The sequence below is a fragment of the Pyrus communis genome, chromosome 2 (genome assembly GCF_041283825.1).
Source record: "Pyrus communis isolate YQ-2024b chromosome 2, ASM4128382v1, whole genome shotgun sequence".
NCBI classification, from domain to species: domain Eukaryota; kingdom Viridiplantae; phylum Streptophyta; class Magnoliopsida; order Rosales; family Rosaceae; genus Pyrus; species Pyrus communis.
Genome location: NC_142566.1, coordinates 1,374,342 through 1,394,318, shown reverse-complemented (window position 1 = coordinate 1,394,318; position 19,977 = coordinate 1,374,342). Strand labels below are relative to the sequence as shown.

At 38.5% G+C, this 19,977-nt stretch overlaps 1 protein-coding gene and 1 long non-coding RNA gene across 2 annotated transcripts; one reads left to right on the top strand and one right to left on the bottom strand.

The window, feature by feature from the left end:
- Nucleotides 1-331: 331 nt before the first annotated feature.
- On the top strand, nucleotides 332-4,797 carry LOC137748154 (large ribosomal subunit protein uL1c). Its single transcript, XM_068488251.2, has 7 exons — nucleotides 332-721; nucleotides 1,234-1,413; nucleotides 1,511-1,565; nucleotides 2,798-2,925; nucleotides 3,664-3,747; nucleotides 4,155-4,280; nucleotides 4,375-4,797. The coding sequence occupies exons 1-7, from the start codon at nucleotides 380-382 to the stop codon at nucleotides 4,510-4,512; spliced, it is 1,053 nt and encodes a 350-aa protein (XP_068344352.1). The 5' UTR covers nucleotides 332-379; the 3' UTR covers nucleotides 4,513-4,797.
- Nucleotides 4,798-5,351: 554 nt separating this feature from the next.
- LOC148698333 (uncharacterized) lies at nucleotides 5,352-7,988 on the bottom strand. The gene is made up of 2 exons (XR_015953596.1): nucleotides 7,087-7,988; nucleotides 5,352-6,585 (listed from the first exon to the last, which is right to left on the bottom strand). It is a non-coding gene; the product is annotated as an uncharacterized LOC148698333 (long non-coding RNA).
- Between the last annotated feature and the right edge of the window lie 11,989 nt (nucleotides 7,989-19,977).

Below are 19,977 nucleotides of genomic sequence, written 5' to 3'. Positions count from 1 at the left end.
TCTTTATTTAATAGAAGATTAACAAAAGTTTAGGTTTGAACTTTAATTGCTAGCTGATCGTATTACGAGGGTTTAATTAACAATTTATTCACTATAAGGGTAGTATTGAAAGTACAGTATCACCACATAGATTACAAAAAAAATTCGGCCGTTAAATTTTTAGTGTCAATAAGTTCCCACTGTTGCTCCGTAAATGTGAACACACTTGTCTAACTTTATTAATATTACGTCTTATTCACTGTACTATTGCTGACGGTAACTGTAGTGTACCATACCATCCATATGGTCTATAGCAGACAATACCAGCCACCTCTTATCTCGAGCATAAATGGATAGACAGCAATTTATCAAAATCCTTCGTTTACAGAGAGCTCCAACAATGGCTACAAGCACCACACCCTCGTCCCTCATGCTAACGTACGCCTCCTCCTACGCGCACCCACAAGACCTCACTCCCTCCCTCGTCTCCTTCCAGCCCAAGCCGCTCTTCAAAACCTTCTGCCTCTGCCCGCTGGCTCTGAGGCCTCGCGAGATCAAACCAAGCAAATGGGCCAATTCCGAGCCTCACCGAGTGCCCACGGCGGCTCTTACGGCGGAGGCAGAGGTAGCTGATGATGTGGATGAGAACGAAGAAGTGAAAGGAGGTGATGGCTCTGCTGCTGTTGCTGTTTCTTCAAAGCCCAAGAAAGGGAAGGCTGCATTGCTTTTGAAGAGAGACAGAGTGAGTCTTTTTCTGGTTTTTCTTCTGCAAGTTCGGATTTTTCATTGTTTTGGGGGTAAAATTTGATTATTTGGGTTGCCTCGTTGGTGGGTTTTGCTTGTTTTTGGTTTTGATTACGGTTTTGGGATTCAAATTTCATGTGTTGTTCTTACATTTAGTTTTTAGTTTGATGAACATCGGTTAATTTAGCAAATACTTGTTTGTTATGCTAATTTAAATTCTAAAAATTAAGGATTGATTTGAGTAATTAAGGTCATTTCGTTATCTTGGAGAAGAGACTAGTTCTGCGAAATTTGATATTTACATCCTTTTAGTTGATAGTTTTCTCATGGTTTTGCATAATTATAAAGATGGAGAATACTCTGAAGTTGCGATTGATAATCCGGTTCTAGTTTATTTTTATGTTTATCATTTATGTTGTTAGATATAATCCTGCAATGTCCTATTTTTAAGTTCTTCCAAGATATAGGTAGTGATTCAAGTGCTCGGTTGTCTTCTTTTGTAATTGTCAGACAAGGTCCAAAAGATTCTTGGAAATTCAGAAATTGAAGGAAACCAAAAAAGAGTATGCGCTGCAGCCTGCCATTGCTTTACTGAAAGAAATGACGAATACGAAATTTGTAGAAACTGCTGAAGCCCATTTCCGCCTCAATATTGACCCAAAATATAACGACCAACAGCTAAGAGCAACTGTGAGTTTTCTGATCTTGTTTGTCAGAGGTATGTTTAGTTATCAATGATTAGCACTATATTCATATCCTTTCATTTATTGTGGAATTCTTCTACTAGGTAAACCTGCCCAAGGGAACTGGACAGACTGTTAGAGTGGCTGTTCTTACTCAAGGTAGTTACGATTCTCAATTTCTCACCTTAGCACTACTGTCCTTAGTGGAGAAAGAGTAATTATATCTGTCATTCAGTATGAGCTAAGGAGATGTATAAAGTAATCCACGTATTTGAACCTAGTGGATACAAGTTGAAGATTTCAACCTAGAGAATAAAAAGTACAGGAGCATAACTATGCAGGCAATTTCTGCATTAGCATGTATTAGGTAGGTGTCCATTATTCTGAAAATATGTTATTTGAATTCTCTATAGGTAATTGTTTTGTCAGTTAAGCGTAAAAGGCGAAAACAAGTAACACCTTTACTGAGTGGTGTTTTGTGCTCTTTATGCTACTACCTTGGTTGATAAGAACAGAAGAAATACTTTCTTGGCTGAATCTAGGCATCTCTAAGTATTTTTTATTTTCTGCCAAGGGGCCATTTTACAAATGAATTAGTTGGAGGGTTTTAGTATAGTATTCTCATTTCTTCCATGGAATGGTCTTGAAATGGTTGATGAGACGTTGTTCCTCTACTCTTGGTGAATTTTCTGTACCTGCCAATTTCTAGTTAGTGTATTATACTCCTTATTGAACTTCAAATTGGATTGGATCATTACCATTTCTCTTGTATGTAGTCTTAATAGTTTTTCATGTAAGGTATGGTTACTTTCTTTTCTGAGTTTAAATTTTCCTATACTTTCTTCTTCCTGATGAAACGGCGATCTCTAAGTCATTTAAGTCCAAAGGAGGTTTATATAGTTTTTAGTAATTGTAAGGTTTTTCTTAACTTTTTTTTTTTTTTTTTAAGAATAAATGGAAGTAGTCCTGATTGGAGTGTGTTGTTTTAATTTTTAGGGTATTTAATTGCTTAGGGTGTTGGAGATGTTGCACTGTCTTACTTTAGCTTATATATGCAGATATATGCTTTCTCGGAAGTTAGTGAAAATATGTGCTATATCTGATAATTTGCACCTTAGGTATTTCATTATTAGTAGGAGTTTACCGGTTGATCTCATTAGGCATTTCCTGTACTTTGTTTGAATAATATCAAGATTGTATCTGTCTTCTACTTTTCCAAAAATCTTAATTTTTCTGGTTCTCATGTTTCCCCATTCATAATTTGCAAAAAGTTGATGTTCTTTATGCTTGAGCTCATTTTATATCTCAAGCATCTATTTGTGCACAAATTATTTAACGTTTTTGGTTTCATCTATCTCATGTTCACAGGTTATCTTCTTTAATATCTGCAGGTGAAAGGTTTGATGAAGCGAAAAATGCTGGAGCAGATTTGGTTGGTGGAGATGATTTGATACAACAGATAAGGGAAGGGTTCATGGAATTTGACAAGCTAATTGCTTCACCGGATATGATGCCTAAGGTGTTGCCTTCATTATCTTTTTTAATCAAAATAAGTGATGTGCCTCAACTGTCTGTTTGACAACGAAGTATGTAAATCATTTTCATTTTTACAGAGCATATCGATAAGTGTAAACCTAAATGCTATGTTATTGGTTTGGTTTTTGGTCATCAAAATTAGAGTATATGGTTGAAATGCTAGGCTCCTGTGATCGAAATGAGAAAACTAGTTTTGCAGCAGAAAAATAAACTAGTCAGCTTCATAATAGTTTGACTCTAAAACTTGATGTGCATGATGAGGTGCTTGTGTATATTATTTGGTTGATAGTGGTAAAGTTCATGTTATTCAGAAGTGAAATTAAGAACAAACAAATTGCATCAGTATGCATCTTATATTGAGATCCCGCTCCACATAACTAAATAAATACAGCTAAGAAAGAAAAAGAACAATAGGTGCTGCCCTGTTTTCCTCGTGTTTGTTCATACATGGAGTGAAAAAGTGACTCATGTTAGACTGGCTGGTCCGGTCTGCTTTTATGATTCTACCAGCTGGCTTTCATAGAAGTGCTTAACTTTCACCTCTTACATCATATTATGAGGTATCTTTCTTTAACACAAAGTAAAAGAGTAACAACTGCAGCAACAACAACAGAGCCTTATCCCACTAAGTGGGGTCGGCACACAAAGTCAAGAGTCAATTCACAATTTATCCATGTTCTCCATTAAGTTTTCATTTTATTGTCTTTGCTACTTGTCTCAGGTTGCTAGCCTAGGAAAGATTCTAGGACCACGAGGGCTCATGCCAAACCCGAAAGCTGGTACTGTCACGCCTAATATTCCACAGGTATGGCTTGGATTGTGATGTTTTGTTTCCTTTCTGCACTTCTTTGGATATGCTTTCTTAGCCTAAATCCTAGCTTCTGTTTTAGTTCTTTCCGCATGTCTCATTGTATGCATATACACATTTATATATCAGACACAGTAAGAACAATGAAATTGACGGAAGTCATTAAGAAAAAACTTAGGCTGACACACTCACACACAGGAAATGATCCAAATTCTCGATAGGAATTTAATGAATTTGGCACAATAAATACGGTGAGGGAGATTGAAAAGAAATATAGTAGGAACAACCAAAGGATCATCTATGGTTGTTTAGGAATGGATTTACATGTGGCAGGACAACTTCACAAGGATTTTGATTTCTCAGTATACTGATTAAAATGGATTTACTCGTATTCTCTGTTTCAGGCCATAGCAGAATTCAAGCAGGGGAAAGTTGAATATAGAGCAGATAAAACTGGTATAGTTCATTTGCGTTTTGGAAAAGCTGACTTTTCTGAAGAAGACCTTCTCGTAAACTTGCTTGCAGCAGTTGTATGTTCTTCACTTCTTATTTCCTAATTTCAATTGCTGTCTGAATTCTAACCACAAGGCCATGAAATTCATTTACTTATATTTTACCTGGCAGAAATCGGTAGAAGCAAATAAGCCACCAGGTGCAAAAGGTGTTTACTGGAAGAGTGCACACATATGCTCGTCGATGGGGCCTTCCATCCGGTTAAATATAAGGGAGATGCTCGATTTCAAACTTCCAACAAATGCTTGAAGAACACTAACCACTTGTACATGTCTTTAAATTGTTCATTCAGCCTCTTAGGTGCCACTGTCGAATCTTTGCCAATGTAGTTGGTAAAGATGGTAGGAGAGAGAAAGGGGATGAAGGCGGAGGGTGACCTTGATATCATGGTATCTTGGTTGAGACTGTCCCATAAAAGAGCACACGAATCTCTTCTACACTGAGTGAGAAAGGCCATGTACTAATTTTGTGATCGATATTATCCACTCATCACTTTGGTTTCTTGTTTATGAATGAGAGAAATTTTACGTAGTATATGCGATGTATGCCAGGTATCGAGCTGCTGATCTGGGTTAATCTCGGTCGGGACAAAGTGGTTGTTTAACCAGAAACAATGTCTGCTGGAGCCAGACATCATTTGAAATGAATAATTTCTCCTTCCTAGATAAGTTTAAGCCAAAAAAATTAACAGCTACACGGACAGAAAAGCTAACTGTCGCCCTCCAAGACTAATGAGTGTTCTACCCCATGGCAGACGACACCAGTAATTTACCGTGCTGGTTTCAGAGTTATTGGACGTCGGGAACATGCTATCAGGGAGAATGATGGCTCGAGAGAAGGTACAGCTACTACTCGGGCAAAGACCAGGTTCGGTCTCGTTTGGAGGCGTAGAGAGAAGTGCCTTAGTGACGGTATTGTGACTGCAGAATGTTCTCTTCACCTATTCCTAACATCACGAGGCTTGAAATATCAAACGTTATGTTAGGAATAGGTAGGAACTAGCTGGAATGCCCGTGCTCTGCCGCGGGATTTGAAACCGTCTCTACCATCAAACAAAATAATTCTATAATTTAAACCATTCAAACTTGTTGAACATAGTTTTTTGTCTATCGTTATATCTGTCCTCTCACAATTTTTATGGAATAAAAATCCAAACATTAAAAAATCTTAACAAAATTTTGCAAATAATCTTGCATTTAAGCATGTTCAAAACCAGTAATTACATTCCATATGTAATAAGGAACATGACCACCTAAAGTCAGCGTGAACTCGATCCGACACATTAACCTGAGTATGCACCCAGAGAAGCATTATCAATCGTTTGCAAAAATAATGAAATATGTTAGTTTACAGATTCAAAACTTCATAATAATAATTAAAATAAATAATTGTGCTACACTGTTCATAGGAAAACAAAACCAGAAACCAGGTACATATTTGATTGAAAAGTCTAATAAGCAGTCTGCTAAACCGTTTCTAGGCAGGCAAACAAATCAAAAGTCTAATAAAGGAACAAAAGTTGATTGGAAAATGCTGGCATGGGAACCATAAATTCTTAAAACTGGTTCACACAGAACTAGTTTCATTCATGTTAATAGGTAAAAAGTTGATCCATTTATGTTAATCATACCAGGGACTGCCCGTAGATCCTGACATTTTAAGACTGAATCCATAACTTACAATTTCATCTGTAGGGGGTTCATAAGGAGTCAGATTTTCAAGTTCTAGCTCAGCAGCAGCTAGATCCTCTTTTGCTTTTAAGATCCTTTGTTGACGAGTTTCTTCTTGCTTCTTCAAATCTTCCATTTCATTGTACTTTTCTTTTATTAACACTCCCTATAAACATGTGGATGAAATTGAAGCACAAGAAAAACTCAGTTATCCACACTACATACTAGAGAACGCTAAAATCACATTAAGAGAATAGAGTACCACATTATCATACCAAGCGGTTCACATTTTCCATAAGTTTCATTCGATTGTTTGCATTTTCACTAATGTTTTTTACAACTTTTGTACTCTTAGACTCTGTCACCACTCTCTCTTGTTTTTGTTTCCTTCAGCAGGTAAAAGATTAGTACACCAGACGTAAAATAAAAGTACTGTCAGCAATAAATGGACTGTATGTCTCATGTCAATATATTATGCACGAATATATCAACTCAATGAATCATACTAAATAGGTTCTTTCAGTTGATTTAGAGTTCTTGCAGCTTTCTCCAACTTCTTCTTTGCATCTTTTTCCTGCTCCATAGCTTCCATACATTCAGCCTTCTTCATATCATACTTTAGCCATGGCAATTTTTTTTTCATGGTCTCTGCCTGTAGATGACATCAAGAAAGAAATTTTAATTCCAGCTTAATTGTGTGGGAAGCAGAAGGGCTTTTTTTCTCTTTGAGGGTGGGGAGGGGATTTATAGTCAGATGGAGTTCAGTTTTTTTTTATCTTTCTCGAGAACTATAAAGGAGATGGGAGGAGAACTTACAGGATAAAGTCAGATTCTCGTGTTGCCGTATGGGGTTCAGTTTCACCTGCATTTAAGGATCTAACTTTCCTTCTAGTATGGCCTGATGAGGTAGGTAGGAAATAGGAATGAATCACATTTATCTTTCAGTGTTTTCCTTCAGATGTTTTGGTTTGTGATGTTCTGTGCTGTTTCATGGATGGTGAATCTGATAGTGTTTGAGTACGTGTACTAGCTCTAAATGGATATCTAGTGCACTTTATTGTGTATGTGTTAAAATTTTTTTTACTAAGAGCTTGTATCTTATCATAAAAATACATTGTGATTCAGTTCATCTAACAAAACTAAAAAGGCAAACCTTTGCGAGAAGTTCCTCTCTTTGGTGGACATGCTCAACATCTTTCTCTTGTTCAGCATTCAGTGCCTTCAACTGATTCAAAGTTTCTCCATTTTTTTCAACAGCCTAAATCAAAAAGGCAAAATGTCTAAGTAGCATGATAAAGCTAATTAAAATTGTCTGACGTAAGGACAAACTAGAAACCCACTCGCTCTACTCTTTTCAATTTCTTGCTTTGCTCAATAAGTGCACGATGTTGGATCGGCAGTTGAGGATTGCCTACAGCCTTTTCAGTCTCTTCAAGAAGTTGCACTGGAGTTAATTTGGTGAACTCACAGACACGATCTTGTGGTAAAAACTACAAGCACACCCCCAAAATTCATAAGGAAAAAAATGATAAAAAAAAAAAAAATAGAAGAAAGAGAGAAAAGCACAGACCAAAATTCATATTTAGCAACAAAATTGTTAGCTGTAGTTTCAAATAGTGTCATAAATATGAGTTAACTTAAAACTGAAATATCTTCAAGGGAGACAAATAACAGGAAATCATATAAACAATGTCATATACATGCATTGGTACACTCGCAGTCGCACATAAACAACTTGACAGCTAGATCATCATTATATATGCATCCCTACACAACCTTTACTACTACAACAAATAATTTACCTACTCTTCTCAACATTAGTTCATTTAGAAGAATTTGAAATGCAAAGGAATGCTCAGTTAAGATGAAAAACAAAAGTATGCCCCTAAATAAACCAATATTTAGCACACTTTTATCAAAATAAAGGAGTAGCATTTCAAACAGGTTCACGCAACAAAAGCTCTCAATTTTACTAGCACAGCAAGTACAAACAAAGGAATGCAGAAGAAGTGAAATATGGAGGTCTCCTTAAATAATTTTCTGCCTATAACAAGACTAAATCAATGCACTGTTAATATGAGAAAACACTCCTCATCTCTCTCAACTTTAAGAAAATACTTGGCATTTTTCTATTATTATAAATAGTAAAAGACCAAGGCGCCAAAAAATAAAGAAATAAAGCATCAACTTTGTGAGGATGTTAACAGTTTCTACCATCTTTTGCAGTCCTTACTAAGTAATTATTTCTGTCTGTACATATACTCTGAATCTTTACAGTACCAAGTTTGTAAAAGGACTCCCTATTCTATGCATGTATAACCTTCAAACTGTTGTCTTCTACTAAAAACTAAAAAACAACAACGAATACTGATTAAGATAAAAATTCAAGTCATAAAATTCAATTACAAGGTGCAGATATCCAAGGGGAATATCAACAAACATAAACATGTGCATGCATATCAAAAGTCTTATTGCATCCAAACATAAAAGCTACAAAATTAAGACATGCCTTGATCTGATGGTAATTATAAAATGAAACTCGCTTGAGTTAAATTGTTGACTTGAACATTAAACCTTTGACTGATTTCAACTACATCTATTTTAGGCACCACCCTTCCTGAAATACAAAGAAGGCTGATAAATTAGTCTTTGAGATCACTCCTGTGTCTTCTCAATAAACCAGTATTTATTTGGGAAGTAGCTTGTTTCCCTTGATAATGCATGAGAGAGAATTGATAAAATAATTTACTAAGAACATGGGCATGTTTTGCGGCTACCACGAGTATAACGGCCATGACGGCGAGAAGTGTATTACCCTTTGTGATCATATTGAAGCTTTGGCACGTGAAGGGAAGATTGATCAATTCCTCCTTCACCCTCCAAGGGATAACTATAACCAATGCCAAGTGAATGTGATATATTCCATAAGCGGTGGCACACTCATATCTGAATCCTCCAACAAGGCCATGAAAAACAATGAACAAAATTTGAGGCCTGGCCACCAAGTGTTTCACGTGGAAGACATCAGGGGAGGCAAGCATCAAAAGCCTAACTGGGATCTAATATGTTTCTACCCTGAGAAAGAAAGAGGTATCATCTACCCTCACAACGACCCACTCATCGTGGAGGCTCACATAGCCAACTTTGATGTACGAAGAATCTTGGTAAACACAGGGGCTTCGGTCAATATCATGTTCGTTAAAGCTTTCAGGGCACTTAATATAGCTGAACACTTGCTCGAATTTTTTTTTTGTAATTTTTCGGAAGGCTGAGGTTTTCTCATTTGGTTGGATTTGGCTTCCATTCCCCACTTGTTGATAAGGGATGGTTATAGGGGGTTTCCCTTGATATGTCATTGCCTCGGTGGAGGCCTGGTTGTAAGCTTGTGCCATCACCTTAGAGTAAGTCTTCCAAATGTTGGCATTGATCATGTACTTGAAGAAACAGTCATGTAGGCCTGCCGTAAAGGCCTTGAGGGCAGCCTTGTCATCTGCCTCAGCACAAAGAGAATACTCATGGCTAAAGCGGCCGACATACTTTGGTAATGACTCGTCCGGCTTCTGGTGAATAGTGTACAAGTCATCAGCAGAATGCAAGCGATCGGTCTGGAAGATGTGTTGAGTGACAAACAGTTTCCTCAATTCCTCAAATGAATCTACCATCTCAAGTGGAAGATGGAAATACCAGTTTAGAGCTCCGCGAGAAAGGGTGGAGGAGAAGATAAGACATCGCTTTTCGTCGGTATGCATTCGGTATGCCATGGTGGACTCAAAGAGGTTAAGGTGTTCAATCGGGTCTTCCCTTCCAGTATAGGGTTGTAAGCCAATCTTTTACTTTATCCGCGCTTGGAGGGGGTGTCGAGGATCCTCTTTGTAAGAGGGCCAGGCCTGAGTTGGTTCCAGTCAGGTATCTCGGCCTAACGTTCGGCCTTCAACTTGTTTACTTTCTCAAGGAGTTGTAGGACAAAGGGATCCTGAGTGGAGTCATGTACCACTAGAGTTTTCTTTTGTAAGTCTCCATCGCCTATTGGAAGTAGGAAAGTTTGATCTAGAGCGTGTGATTTTTCCTTGGACTCGCCGCACTAACTTCTAGGGTGAGTCTGTCAGAATATCTCTGAGTCCCCTATACCTTCATGTTCCTCTAGGACATGTCACTCCTTCCTTAGATTGGCAACTGGCCTGGGTCGTGGGAGGGGATCGAGTCTTTCAGAAACCCTTGGGTCATTGATCTTTGAGCTTATGTGGATGGGATTCTCTCGACGTTGATTTAGGAAGTCTCGACAGTCGCGATAAACGGCTTTCAATCCTTCCACTCTTTCGGCAAGGAGATGTCTTCCTCTACTTCTCCTACTTCGGGTCGAAGCAGTTGGGTTGAGATAAGTCTCATGTTGATGGACATTTCGATGGGTATCTCGCTCCTGATCAGGAATACCCATGTCGAAGGTAAGTGACCCTCCGTGTTGGGGGGAACCCAGGTAATGGTTTACTTCCACAAGGGTGATGAGCTTGTGTGTTTAAGTATACCTAACCTTATGGAGCATCTTGAAGAGTTTCTCATACTGCTCTTGGAGGACCTCATTCTTCATTGCTATCTTGTTGTTCTGAGCCTCCAGCTCTTCAACTTTAGCTTGAAGAGCGAACTTCTTTCGTTCCTTCTTTCGTTGCCTCACACTAGGCGCGATGAAGGTGTCGTTTTGTGTGTTGTGGCTTCCTTTGCTCCCTATGTTAGAGAGGGGTGCCTGGTCAAAAGCGAGTCTACGAATGATGGAAACCAGCTTGACAAAACTGAAGAAAGTAGGAATAAGTGTGATTCCCACAGACGGCGCCAAATGTTGATGCACAAAATCAGATCGATCTTGTACCAACGTAAATCCGACAGTGAATCACACAAACGCATAAGAGCACAAAGATATATCGTGGTTCACCCAAGTTGGGCTATGTCAACACTGGTGTCAATTCCATTTCACTATGTAAATGTGTGGATTACAATGGACAAGCAAGAGAGCTTTCTATGTGCTACCCTCTATCCTTCCTTTTGCTATATGTCTATCATCCCCTCCTCAAGTGAGAGTGAATGATCCCTTTTATAGAATAAGGGTTTCCTTCACCTTCTACCTACATCATGGGCTGAGTCATGAGGCCCAAATACTAAGGCCCAATATATGGTACACAGGAGTCCCTCAAGTCTTCAGTCAAGAGAATCTTTTGGCTGGAGACTTCAAATCCAATCTATGTGCGGGCCGAAATGACTAGATGTCGTCCATAATCGGTACTCGACATGAAACGGTGCTCAACTTGAAGTAATACTCAGCTAGAGGTAGCACACGTTGCGAGGCTGCTCGATTAGAGGTAATGTTCACAGTAAAGCGGTTGCTCGGCTGGAGACGGTGCTCGTTGCGAGGCAACAACTTGACTCGTGGCGTTCCTCGTTGCAAGTTTGCACCCGACGTTAGCACGCGTTCATTATGAGTTTACTCTCAACATGACTCGGGTCTGCTTGTCGGGTTTGCATGTTGGATCTATGTGTTGGGTCCGTAGATCACGTTCATAAGTCATGTCTTTAAGTCGAGGCCATATGTAGGGTCTTTGAGTTGGGTCCACAAGTTGGGGTTCGAGCTCAAGGGTGCTCAAGCTCGCAGGTGTACAAGCACATATGTGTCCAAATGAGTAAGTGTCCGAGCAAGTAGGTGTCCGGTTAGACAAGAGACTACCGTTCAGACTAAATCTTTGTCACCATAAGCATATGGCTCATCAGTCTATAAGTTGGTAGGCTTCTTTAATCAGCAACAATGTTGATCAATATAGCTAGCTGCTCAATAACTTCTTACAATAAATGACAGTATAAGTATGAACGCATAATGAATAGATCAAATTGACAGAGTTTGGCAAGCAAAATATCATACTATGTGCCTACTACAAATAAATAATTTATTAAGTTGTGTGGTAAACCACATGTTGCATAAGTGACATAGTTAAAGGCAGTCACATGACACTAGGCATCATGTTAAGATTGTACAAATAAATGCCTATTTAAACGTATGTGATGTGACTAGAAGTAGTGAAATCCGAATTACGGATATGGGAAGCATTCTTAGCATAATAATCTTAACATGAATGCAAACAAATATATACACATACAAATTTGTATTGTGTACCGTACCCACCGTGTCCTAACATTCAAAGAAAAAAAAATGTGTCATGTGTCAGACTTCCCACGTAGTGGAATAGCCATGTGGAATAATCATGATAGAGTCTTATTATAATGACTAGCCTTCACGCATGCGCTCACGCGAGTGCAGAAGACATTTTTTAAATCACAGTGTGCCATGCACGACTTACACGTTTTAAATATATTTATATATGTAAATTGACAAAAGGAAAATTAAATATTTGAAGTAAATGAATAATTTTCCATCATGCTAGAATAAACTCCTCATAAACCAATTAAAGTCGTTGAATTAACATAATAAAATCGGTTTGTATAAAATTTACATTAGGAATAGAGAAAATGATATTTAATAAACAATTGATTGAATTACACTATTGTTAGCCCATTGTGAGGCTAAGCGCACTTTCTCCCCCTTAGTATAGATAATATTATTTGTTAAAAAAAATCATTTGACAATTAATTTAATTATATTATTATCCGCGTGCGAAATACTTTTTTTATAAAGAAAAAAATGATCATTTGACAACTAATTGAATCACATTATTATATGCGTGCGAGAATTTTTTTTTATAACCAGCACTATGCATCTCTTAATTAAAAATTGAGAAATAATATTTAATAAACAATCGCGTGTAAAATACATTTTTTGAATCACAGCGCTCTATTTATACATTTTAAATGTTTTTGCCATTTGTTTATTCTTTTCTTTCTTCCCTTTTATTTTTTTATTCTTTTATCTCTTCCCACTTATATTTATATTATATTTTATGATAGCCAAATTACCAAATTACCCTTACTGCATTCAATTTTGTTGACGTGAATTTTTGTGGCCGAGGGGCATTTTGGTCCAACCATGTGTGATCCCAAATTTTTGGCTGCATGTGGACTGTTGTGCACTCCCAATTATGACAAAAGTATTTAAAAATAAATTTACCAAATTACCCTTGGATTATTTTATGCATTCATATATCATGCTTTGAAATTTTTTTGGCCAAGGAGTATTTTCGTTCAATTCCTTTTGTCGAAGCCGACGACATCCAAGTTTTGTCCGCATGTTGTTACCCAAAACCACTGTTTTGCACTGTTCACCACTGTTTTGTGATGAAACATCATAACGATGTTTGTTGAAAAGGAAAAGTAAAGGTGTTTTATTTCTTTTGGCAGATGGAATTGGGTGGATACGGTTTCCCTTTGAAAACTTGCAATGTGCTTGTAATTTTGGCAGAGAAGAGAGAGATGCAGAGAGCCTAAAACAAGGAGGAGCTGCTGCTCCATTTGTTAGCTATCATTCCACTAAAGTAGTTGTAATAATTTTGAGCTATACATATATATATATGCATAACTTTGTGTGATGTGCTTAGTCATGTTTTTTGACAGTGATCATGTGATAAAATTATTAAATAATGTAAATGGTGTAGTGGATGTACATACTTTACCCCGTTTTATGATAATGATTACTGTGATATCACATATATAGCAATAATAATATTATTAGGCAATGAGTTGTTATGTTAATGGGGCATAAATGATAATAATAAAGTAATAAAATAACAAAAGAAAAAGATCTCATCTCCTCTTTGTCGTGGGGTTTCTCCGTAACGCATCTTCCAGATTATTCACCACAGCCTGATAGCAAGTCACAGTCTGAAAGCATCTTCGCTCTTGGCTAAAATCTGGCAACCCAATAGTGTGGTGAAGAATCCTGTTCGTCACGTAATCGTTCGTCCCTCCAACTGGCGTTGAGTTCGTTGCAGCAGTTGATGTTGGTGAACCTGAGCTCGGCGATAAGGTGGTCGAGCAGAGTCAAGTTAAAGTCACCGGGGACAGTGAACAAGTCGGTGACGTCGATTTGGACGAGTCGGCTCGTGAGGTGGCAACCAAGAGTGGCGTTACAGGAGTTGATCACGATAGAGGGTAGATGAGTTGGAGAAATGGGCATCATTTTCGAGAGGTCTCTTCTTCGTCCTGGAAGGAAGAGAAGACGGCGGAGGTTGTGGAAGGAGGACTTCAGTGGAGCTCAGAGGGGTTGTGAGGATTTCGGTGGCTGTGGGCTCGGCCAGCTTTGGTTCTTCCATTGGTTCCTTGGTGGTGTTTGTCTGGGGAGTTGAGCAGACTGTTGCTTTGTGATTGCAGGAAGTGAGGTGCTTGTGGTGTGTTTCCTTGGCTGCTGCCGTGACCGGGAGATGGGGCGGAAGGCATGGGTTTTGCTGTGACTGTGCAGGTGTTTGGTTCTTGGGTTTCTGCCGATTCACAGTGAAGGTTGTGAGGGTTTCACGGTGGTGTGTTGAAAAACTAAGTGTTACTTTGTCATTTCCTTACTTTCTCCTTCTTATTATTTTTTTTGGTAGGGATGATCATCTTGTCATGTAGGTCATGACTGAGTACGACGACAGACTACAAGAGGCTGAGCGGTATAAGGCAAAATTGAAAGAGAATAAACAGCTTGTGGATGATGCGAGGAAGAATAAGAAACTTTTGACTGAGGCCGTCCAGCTCAAGGACCAAACCATGGAGAGGTTGACGAGACGGAATGGTGAGAATGTAAGGCTCAAGAAACTGTTTGAGGCGACTAAGAAATAGTTGGAGGCGGCTACCCTCAAGGCATCCAAGGTCAGGGAAGAGTTCGATGGTGCCTTGGTCGAGGTTTCAGAGCTGAAGAGGAGTATCCCAACTGAGAGGGAGGCTGTCGTGCAAGAGTACTTATGTTCCCAGGCCTTTCACCATGCAATTAGACCTCACTGCACCTGGGAGGTTCACTTTGAGAAAAGGAAATGGATGGCCGTCCTTGAATGTTATGACGATGGAAGCATTATTCGAAAGTACCGTGAGGAGATAGATGAGTATCGTCAAAAGGGTGAAACCTTCGTCCTCACAGTCGATCCTAGTAGTGAAGAGGAGTCTGACGATGAGGCTAGTGCTGATGAGCAAACTCAGCAGTGTGAGGATGATCTTGGAAATGCAGAAGATGGTGATGGGATGCAGAGTGATATTGTCAGGGGGTTCAACTTCTGATAAGGATGACTTGTAGTGCCTTCATTTTCTGCATGTACTCTGGATGTACTAGTTTGTTGTTTGTATGGTATGTGCCATGTACTCTGGATGTACTAGTTTGTTGTTTGTATGGCATGTGCCATGTTATAAGCCTGAGAGCTTTTTGTTTATGGATGTTTACAACTTTGCGCTGTATAATCTGATGTTAATTGCCAAGTGTTTGCACTATCATTGATGAATGTTTGTCTATGTTTGAATAGATCCCTTGTTTGGATATAAGCCATGATTTGGGTATGATTAAACGAATATCTTGTTGAAGTTATTCAAAAAGACTATACAAATAAACGAACAGCTTCACAGTATATTCGTTCAATCATACCCAAATCATGGCTTATATCCAAATAAGGGATTTATTCAAACATAGCCAAACATTCATCAATGATAATGCAAACACTTGGCAATTAACATCAAATTATACGACGCAAAGTCATAAACATCCATAAACAAAAAGCTCTCAGGCTTAAAACATGGCACATGCCATACAAACAACAATACAAACAACAAACTAGTATATCCAGTGTACATGGCACATACCATACAAAAAACAAACTAGTACATCCAGAGTACATGCAAAAAATGAAGGCAATACTTGTCATCCTCATTAGAGGTTGAACCCCTGACAATATCAGTCTGCGTCCCACCACAATCTTCTGCATCTCCAAGATCATCCTCACCCAATTGAGTTTGCTCATCAACACTAGCCTCATCATCAGACTCCTCTTCACTACTAGGATCAACTACGAGGACGAAGGTTTCACCTTTTGATGATACTCATCTATCTCCTTACAGTACTTTCGAATAATGCTTCCATCGTCATAACGTTCAAGGACGTCCATCCATTTCCTTTTCTCAAAGTGAACATCTCAGGTGCAGTAAGGTCTAATGGCATGGTGAAAGGCCTAGGAACCTAAGTACTCCTGCACGACAGCCTCCCTCTCAGAGGCCAATCACAGCGCGACATATGTCAAAATCAAAATAAAGTTAGAAACTCTCTTCTATAAAATGAGACCATTCTCCCACAATAACTCCTAATGTCATTTGTACTAAATCATTCACTAGAACTCACTAAGGGAGAGCTTTAACCTATGTATTTGTGTAAACCCTTCACAATTAATGAGAACTCCTGTGCTCCGTGGACGTAGCCAATCTGGGTGAACCAGGTACATCTTGTGTTTGCTTCCCTGTCTCTGTCCATTTGTATACTTATCCACACTAGTGACCGGAGTAATCTAGTGAATGTTGCAAACTTGACACTTTATGTTGTACCAAAGTCCTCGCTGATTTTGTGCATCAACAAGTTGTGTATGTGCTTATGCTACCAACAACTATATTTCCATGTGAACTATGTAAATAAATTTTGATATGAACCATGTATATGTAATTGTCCAACGGTTTTTTCTTGTATATACACATAGATTTGGTTATCTTAGGTTGGGTCAACTTCATCAGCATGTTACTTAAAAGCAAGGATTTTAGTTGGCTTTTTCAAATTACTAATGGTGGAATTCCAATGCCTTAGCCAAGTGTATCGAAATTATGTGTTTCATTTGCTCAGCCCTTTGCAATTTTGCATAGTGATAAAATTTCAAAACCAATTCCAGTTTGTCATTGCTCAAACAGATTAGAATTTTAGAACCAATCCCAATGAAAAATAAGCAGCTAACATAAATAGCAATAAGTGAATAAATGAAGAGGCGCAATTGTGATTTGCCCTGAGTCTTCAATATGAGAAATAGAGTTAAAGAGCAGTAAATAGCAGATTGCCCAAACTTTTATGCATGGCTAAAATATGTTATTTCTAAAATGGTCTCTCAAACTTGTGTGCATGGTTAAAAGTAATGAATTTGGTCTGCAAGGATGTTTGAAATTTACGTTTTGCATTTTGGTTTCAGAAAAATGAGAGAGAACTATAAAAATTAAAAATTAAAAATTAAAAATTAAAAAAAATTAAAAAAAAGGAAAAAGAAAATTTGGAAATCTAATCTGTGCATGCAGAAAAAACCCAACAGCCTAAAAAGATGAGTATATGTAGTAGCAATCGTGTAAGAGTAACAATACTGGAAAAATTAAAACACTTTTGTAAGATCTAATAAAAATTGAAGTAAAAGAAATGATCTGAGATGTTTGAGACATATATACCATGTGTGTTCTAAGTTTGATGTGCAATGTAAAGGTGCCAATGGCTAATGAGTAAAGGCTGATGACATTGATCATTTCTGGGAGAAAATGGGAAGAAGGATTTGCAAGAGAGTGAGAGAGTGGAGACTATGTTGCATATATAGGATGGTAATTGATAAAGGCAAGAGTGGATCACAAGATGAGATTGACTTACAATGGCTGACATATTTGTTATTAGGATGGTCCTTGTATTTCACTATGAAATGCTTCTTATATAAAACTGACTGAAAAATTTATACAAATATAATTACAAAAATTAAATCATAGTAAAAAAAAGGATCGATTTGGAGAGAGAGAGAGAGAGAGAGAGAGAGAGAGAGAGATACAACGTTGATCATACATGAAAACGATGAAGGCACTTGTAGGCTTCTTAGGATTATTTGGATCCTTTGCAGCCTTCTTGCTCGTGCCAGTGCTTTTGCTCCTTAACCTATCAAAATTCAAAATTCAAAAAAAAAAAAAAAAAAAAAAAAAAAAAACACAAACAAACCACTACTAATATCCTGCTCACCCTATCTAGATTCCATGATTCCAAATAAACCAAAAGGGAAAAACAAACACAAAAAGAATAAGGAAAAATAAAACCTAGGTAAAATTTCACAAACAAATTAGCAACAATTTTCCATTAAGAAAAGAAGCGATAACAATTGTCCCTCAAAGTATAAAAAAAGAATGCCCACAATTTTGTTTGGCAAATACTCCAGCTTTGTATCTTCCTAACATATGATCTATTCTTTTCCTTTAAGAAATATTGTTGTCTCGATGCTCATTTGTCACATCCCGGCCCGGGACGGATCACTTCCCGGGCCCGCTCCACCACCGTAGCACGATATTGTCCGCTTTGGGCTTACCATTCCCTCACGCTAACGGTCAAAGGTTAAGGAACTTGACTTCGCCGTTGAGGTAAGCAAGGAGGTTACTGATAGAACAATCATCGAAGATTCATTCTACTGATTCACACGAGTTTCTTCAGTGGTAATGAGCCTGAGAACATTGATTTGCTCCCGCCAACTACCACTTACTAATCGTCGTCACCACTAGCGCTTACTTGCTTTCTCAAACACGCACTTCGAATATTTCAAGTAGTTGCCACTGCAATATGACTCTGCCCGCCATTCCTAGGGAACGTATGTCGTAGAGTGATGTCATCGTTTCAGGGTTCTAGTTGATCTCAACCAACTCGTACCGTCAAGATTTTTCTATTTCCCCAGATTTCGATGTAGAGCCGACTCTACCCGTAATTCCTAGGGGACTCATGTCGCAAAGTGGCATCGCCATTTTGTATCTACAGCTGGTCTCGACCAGACTTCCTCAAACTAAGATTTCTAGAACACGTCGCTTCCAAGTAACACTAATTGTGCCCGCCATTCCCTGAGAATGCACGTCGTCGAGTACAAAACTGCTTTATATCTTCCAAATTCAACTCACTTAGGGTTTTTCCGTTTCCCAATGCTCCTAGGTAAAACCTATTATGTCCGAAATTCCCAGGGAATGCACGATGTAGAGTATCGATCCGATGTTGAAAGTCATCAAACAATCCACTTCATCACTACTGAGGCACAATCCCGACACGAATTCTTGTATTTCAACCAGAAGGTGAAAATTCAAACAGAGAAAGGTTCGAACAACTACGCCGAATGACACCAAATTCGGAAGTCGTGACATCCAAATGATGTCATGACAAACACACTACTACAGTAACAGAAAGTCCTAAGTATACTCTGAACAAAACCACGCTCTTATACCAATCTGACACACCCCGACCCCGATATTCCCCGAATACCAGGACAGGCACGTGCTGGCCGACACCCGAGGGTGACGAAAGCCATTTATTGAGTGTAAATACTGAAAACAAAGGATAAATAAGGCTTATAAATATAAAAGAATAATTAATATGCAAATAAGGACCGTGTTCAGAGCACACCACTAATCTAGAACACTAGAAGAAAATAATATAAAATTGAATGAAACAAAGGAGTGGGTCCTACACCGAGAGGACTCGAAGATGCCGATGCGGAAGTGCCTGGACGTCGGGATTGTATGCCTCGATTCTAAGTCCTGAAGGGGGCGCAAAACAAACATGAGTGGACCAAATTGATATATATATATATATATATATATATAATAAAACAGTTATCAACATACTAACCCCCAGGTTTTATGAAAACACAAATATAATGATAAACATAGGTTTTCCGAAACCTAGCATGTCATGCAATGTCTCAAATCATAATTCGCATAAATAATAAACACTAGTGAATGTCCGATACAACTCTCCAGGCCCTATGCCGGCTCCCCGTCTCTGAGCAGACAGTCAGAGGAAAATACACTTCAGGCCCCATGCCGGCTCCCCGTCTCTGAGCAGACAGTCAGAGGAAAACACACTCCAGGCCCTATGCCAACACCAAACGTTACCCGGGACGGACCGGATCTATCCCTACGTCCCGTAGCGGAAATGACCACTAGGTAAGTACCAAACCAGTGAACATACATATATTGAAAATCAACTTCATAGTATAAAGTCATCCATCATCTATACTATAAAGAGGTGTTTAAAACATGTTCTCAATATCATATCGTCATCCATCAGATATTCTATAAGAACATGGGTATAGGAAAAATAGTAATAATTCAAACTAGCCTCACT

Coding starts and splice junctions, on each gene's coding strand:
- LOC137748154 (XM_068488251.2), top strand. CDS start 380: ATGGCTACAAGCACCACACCCTCGTCCCTCATGCTAACGTACGCCTCC. Junction 1,566..2,797: donor AGTGGCTGTTCTTACTCAAG/GTAGTTACGATT, acceptor TAATATCTGCAG/GTGAAAGGTTTGATGAAGCG. Junction 2,926..3,663: donor CACCGGATATGATGCCTAAG/GTGTTGCCTTCA, acceptor TACTTGTCTCAG/GTTGCTAGCCTAGGAAAGAT.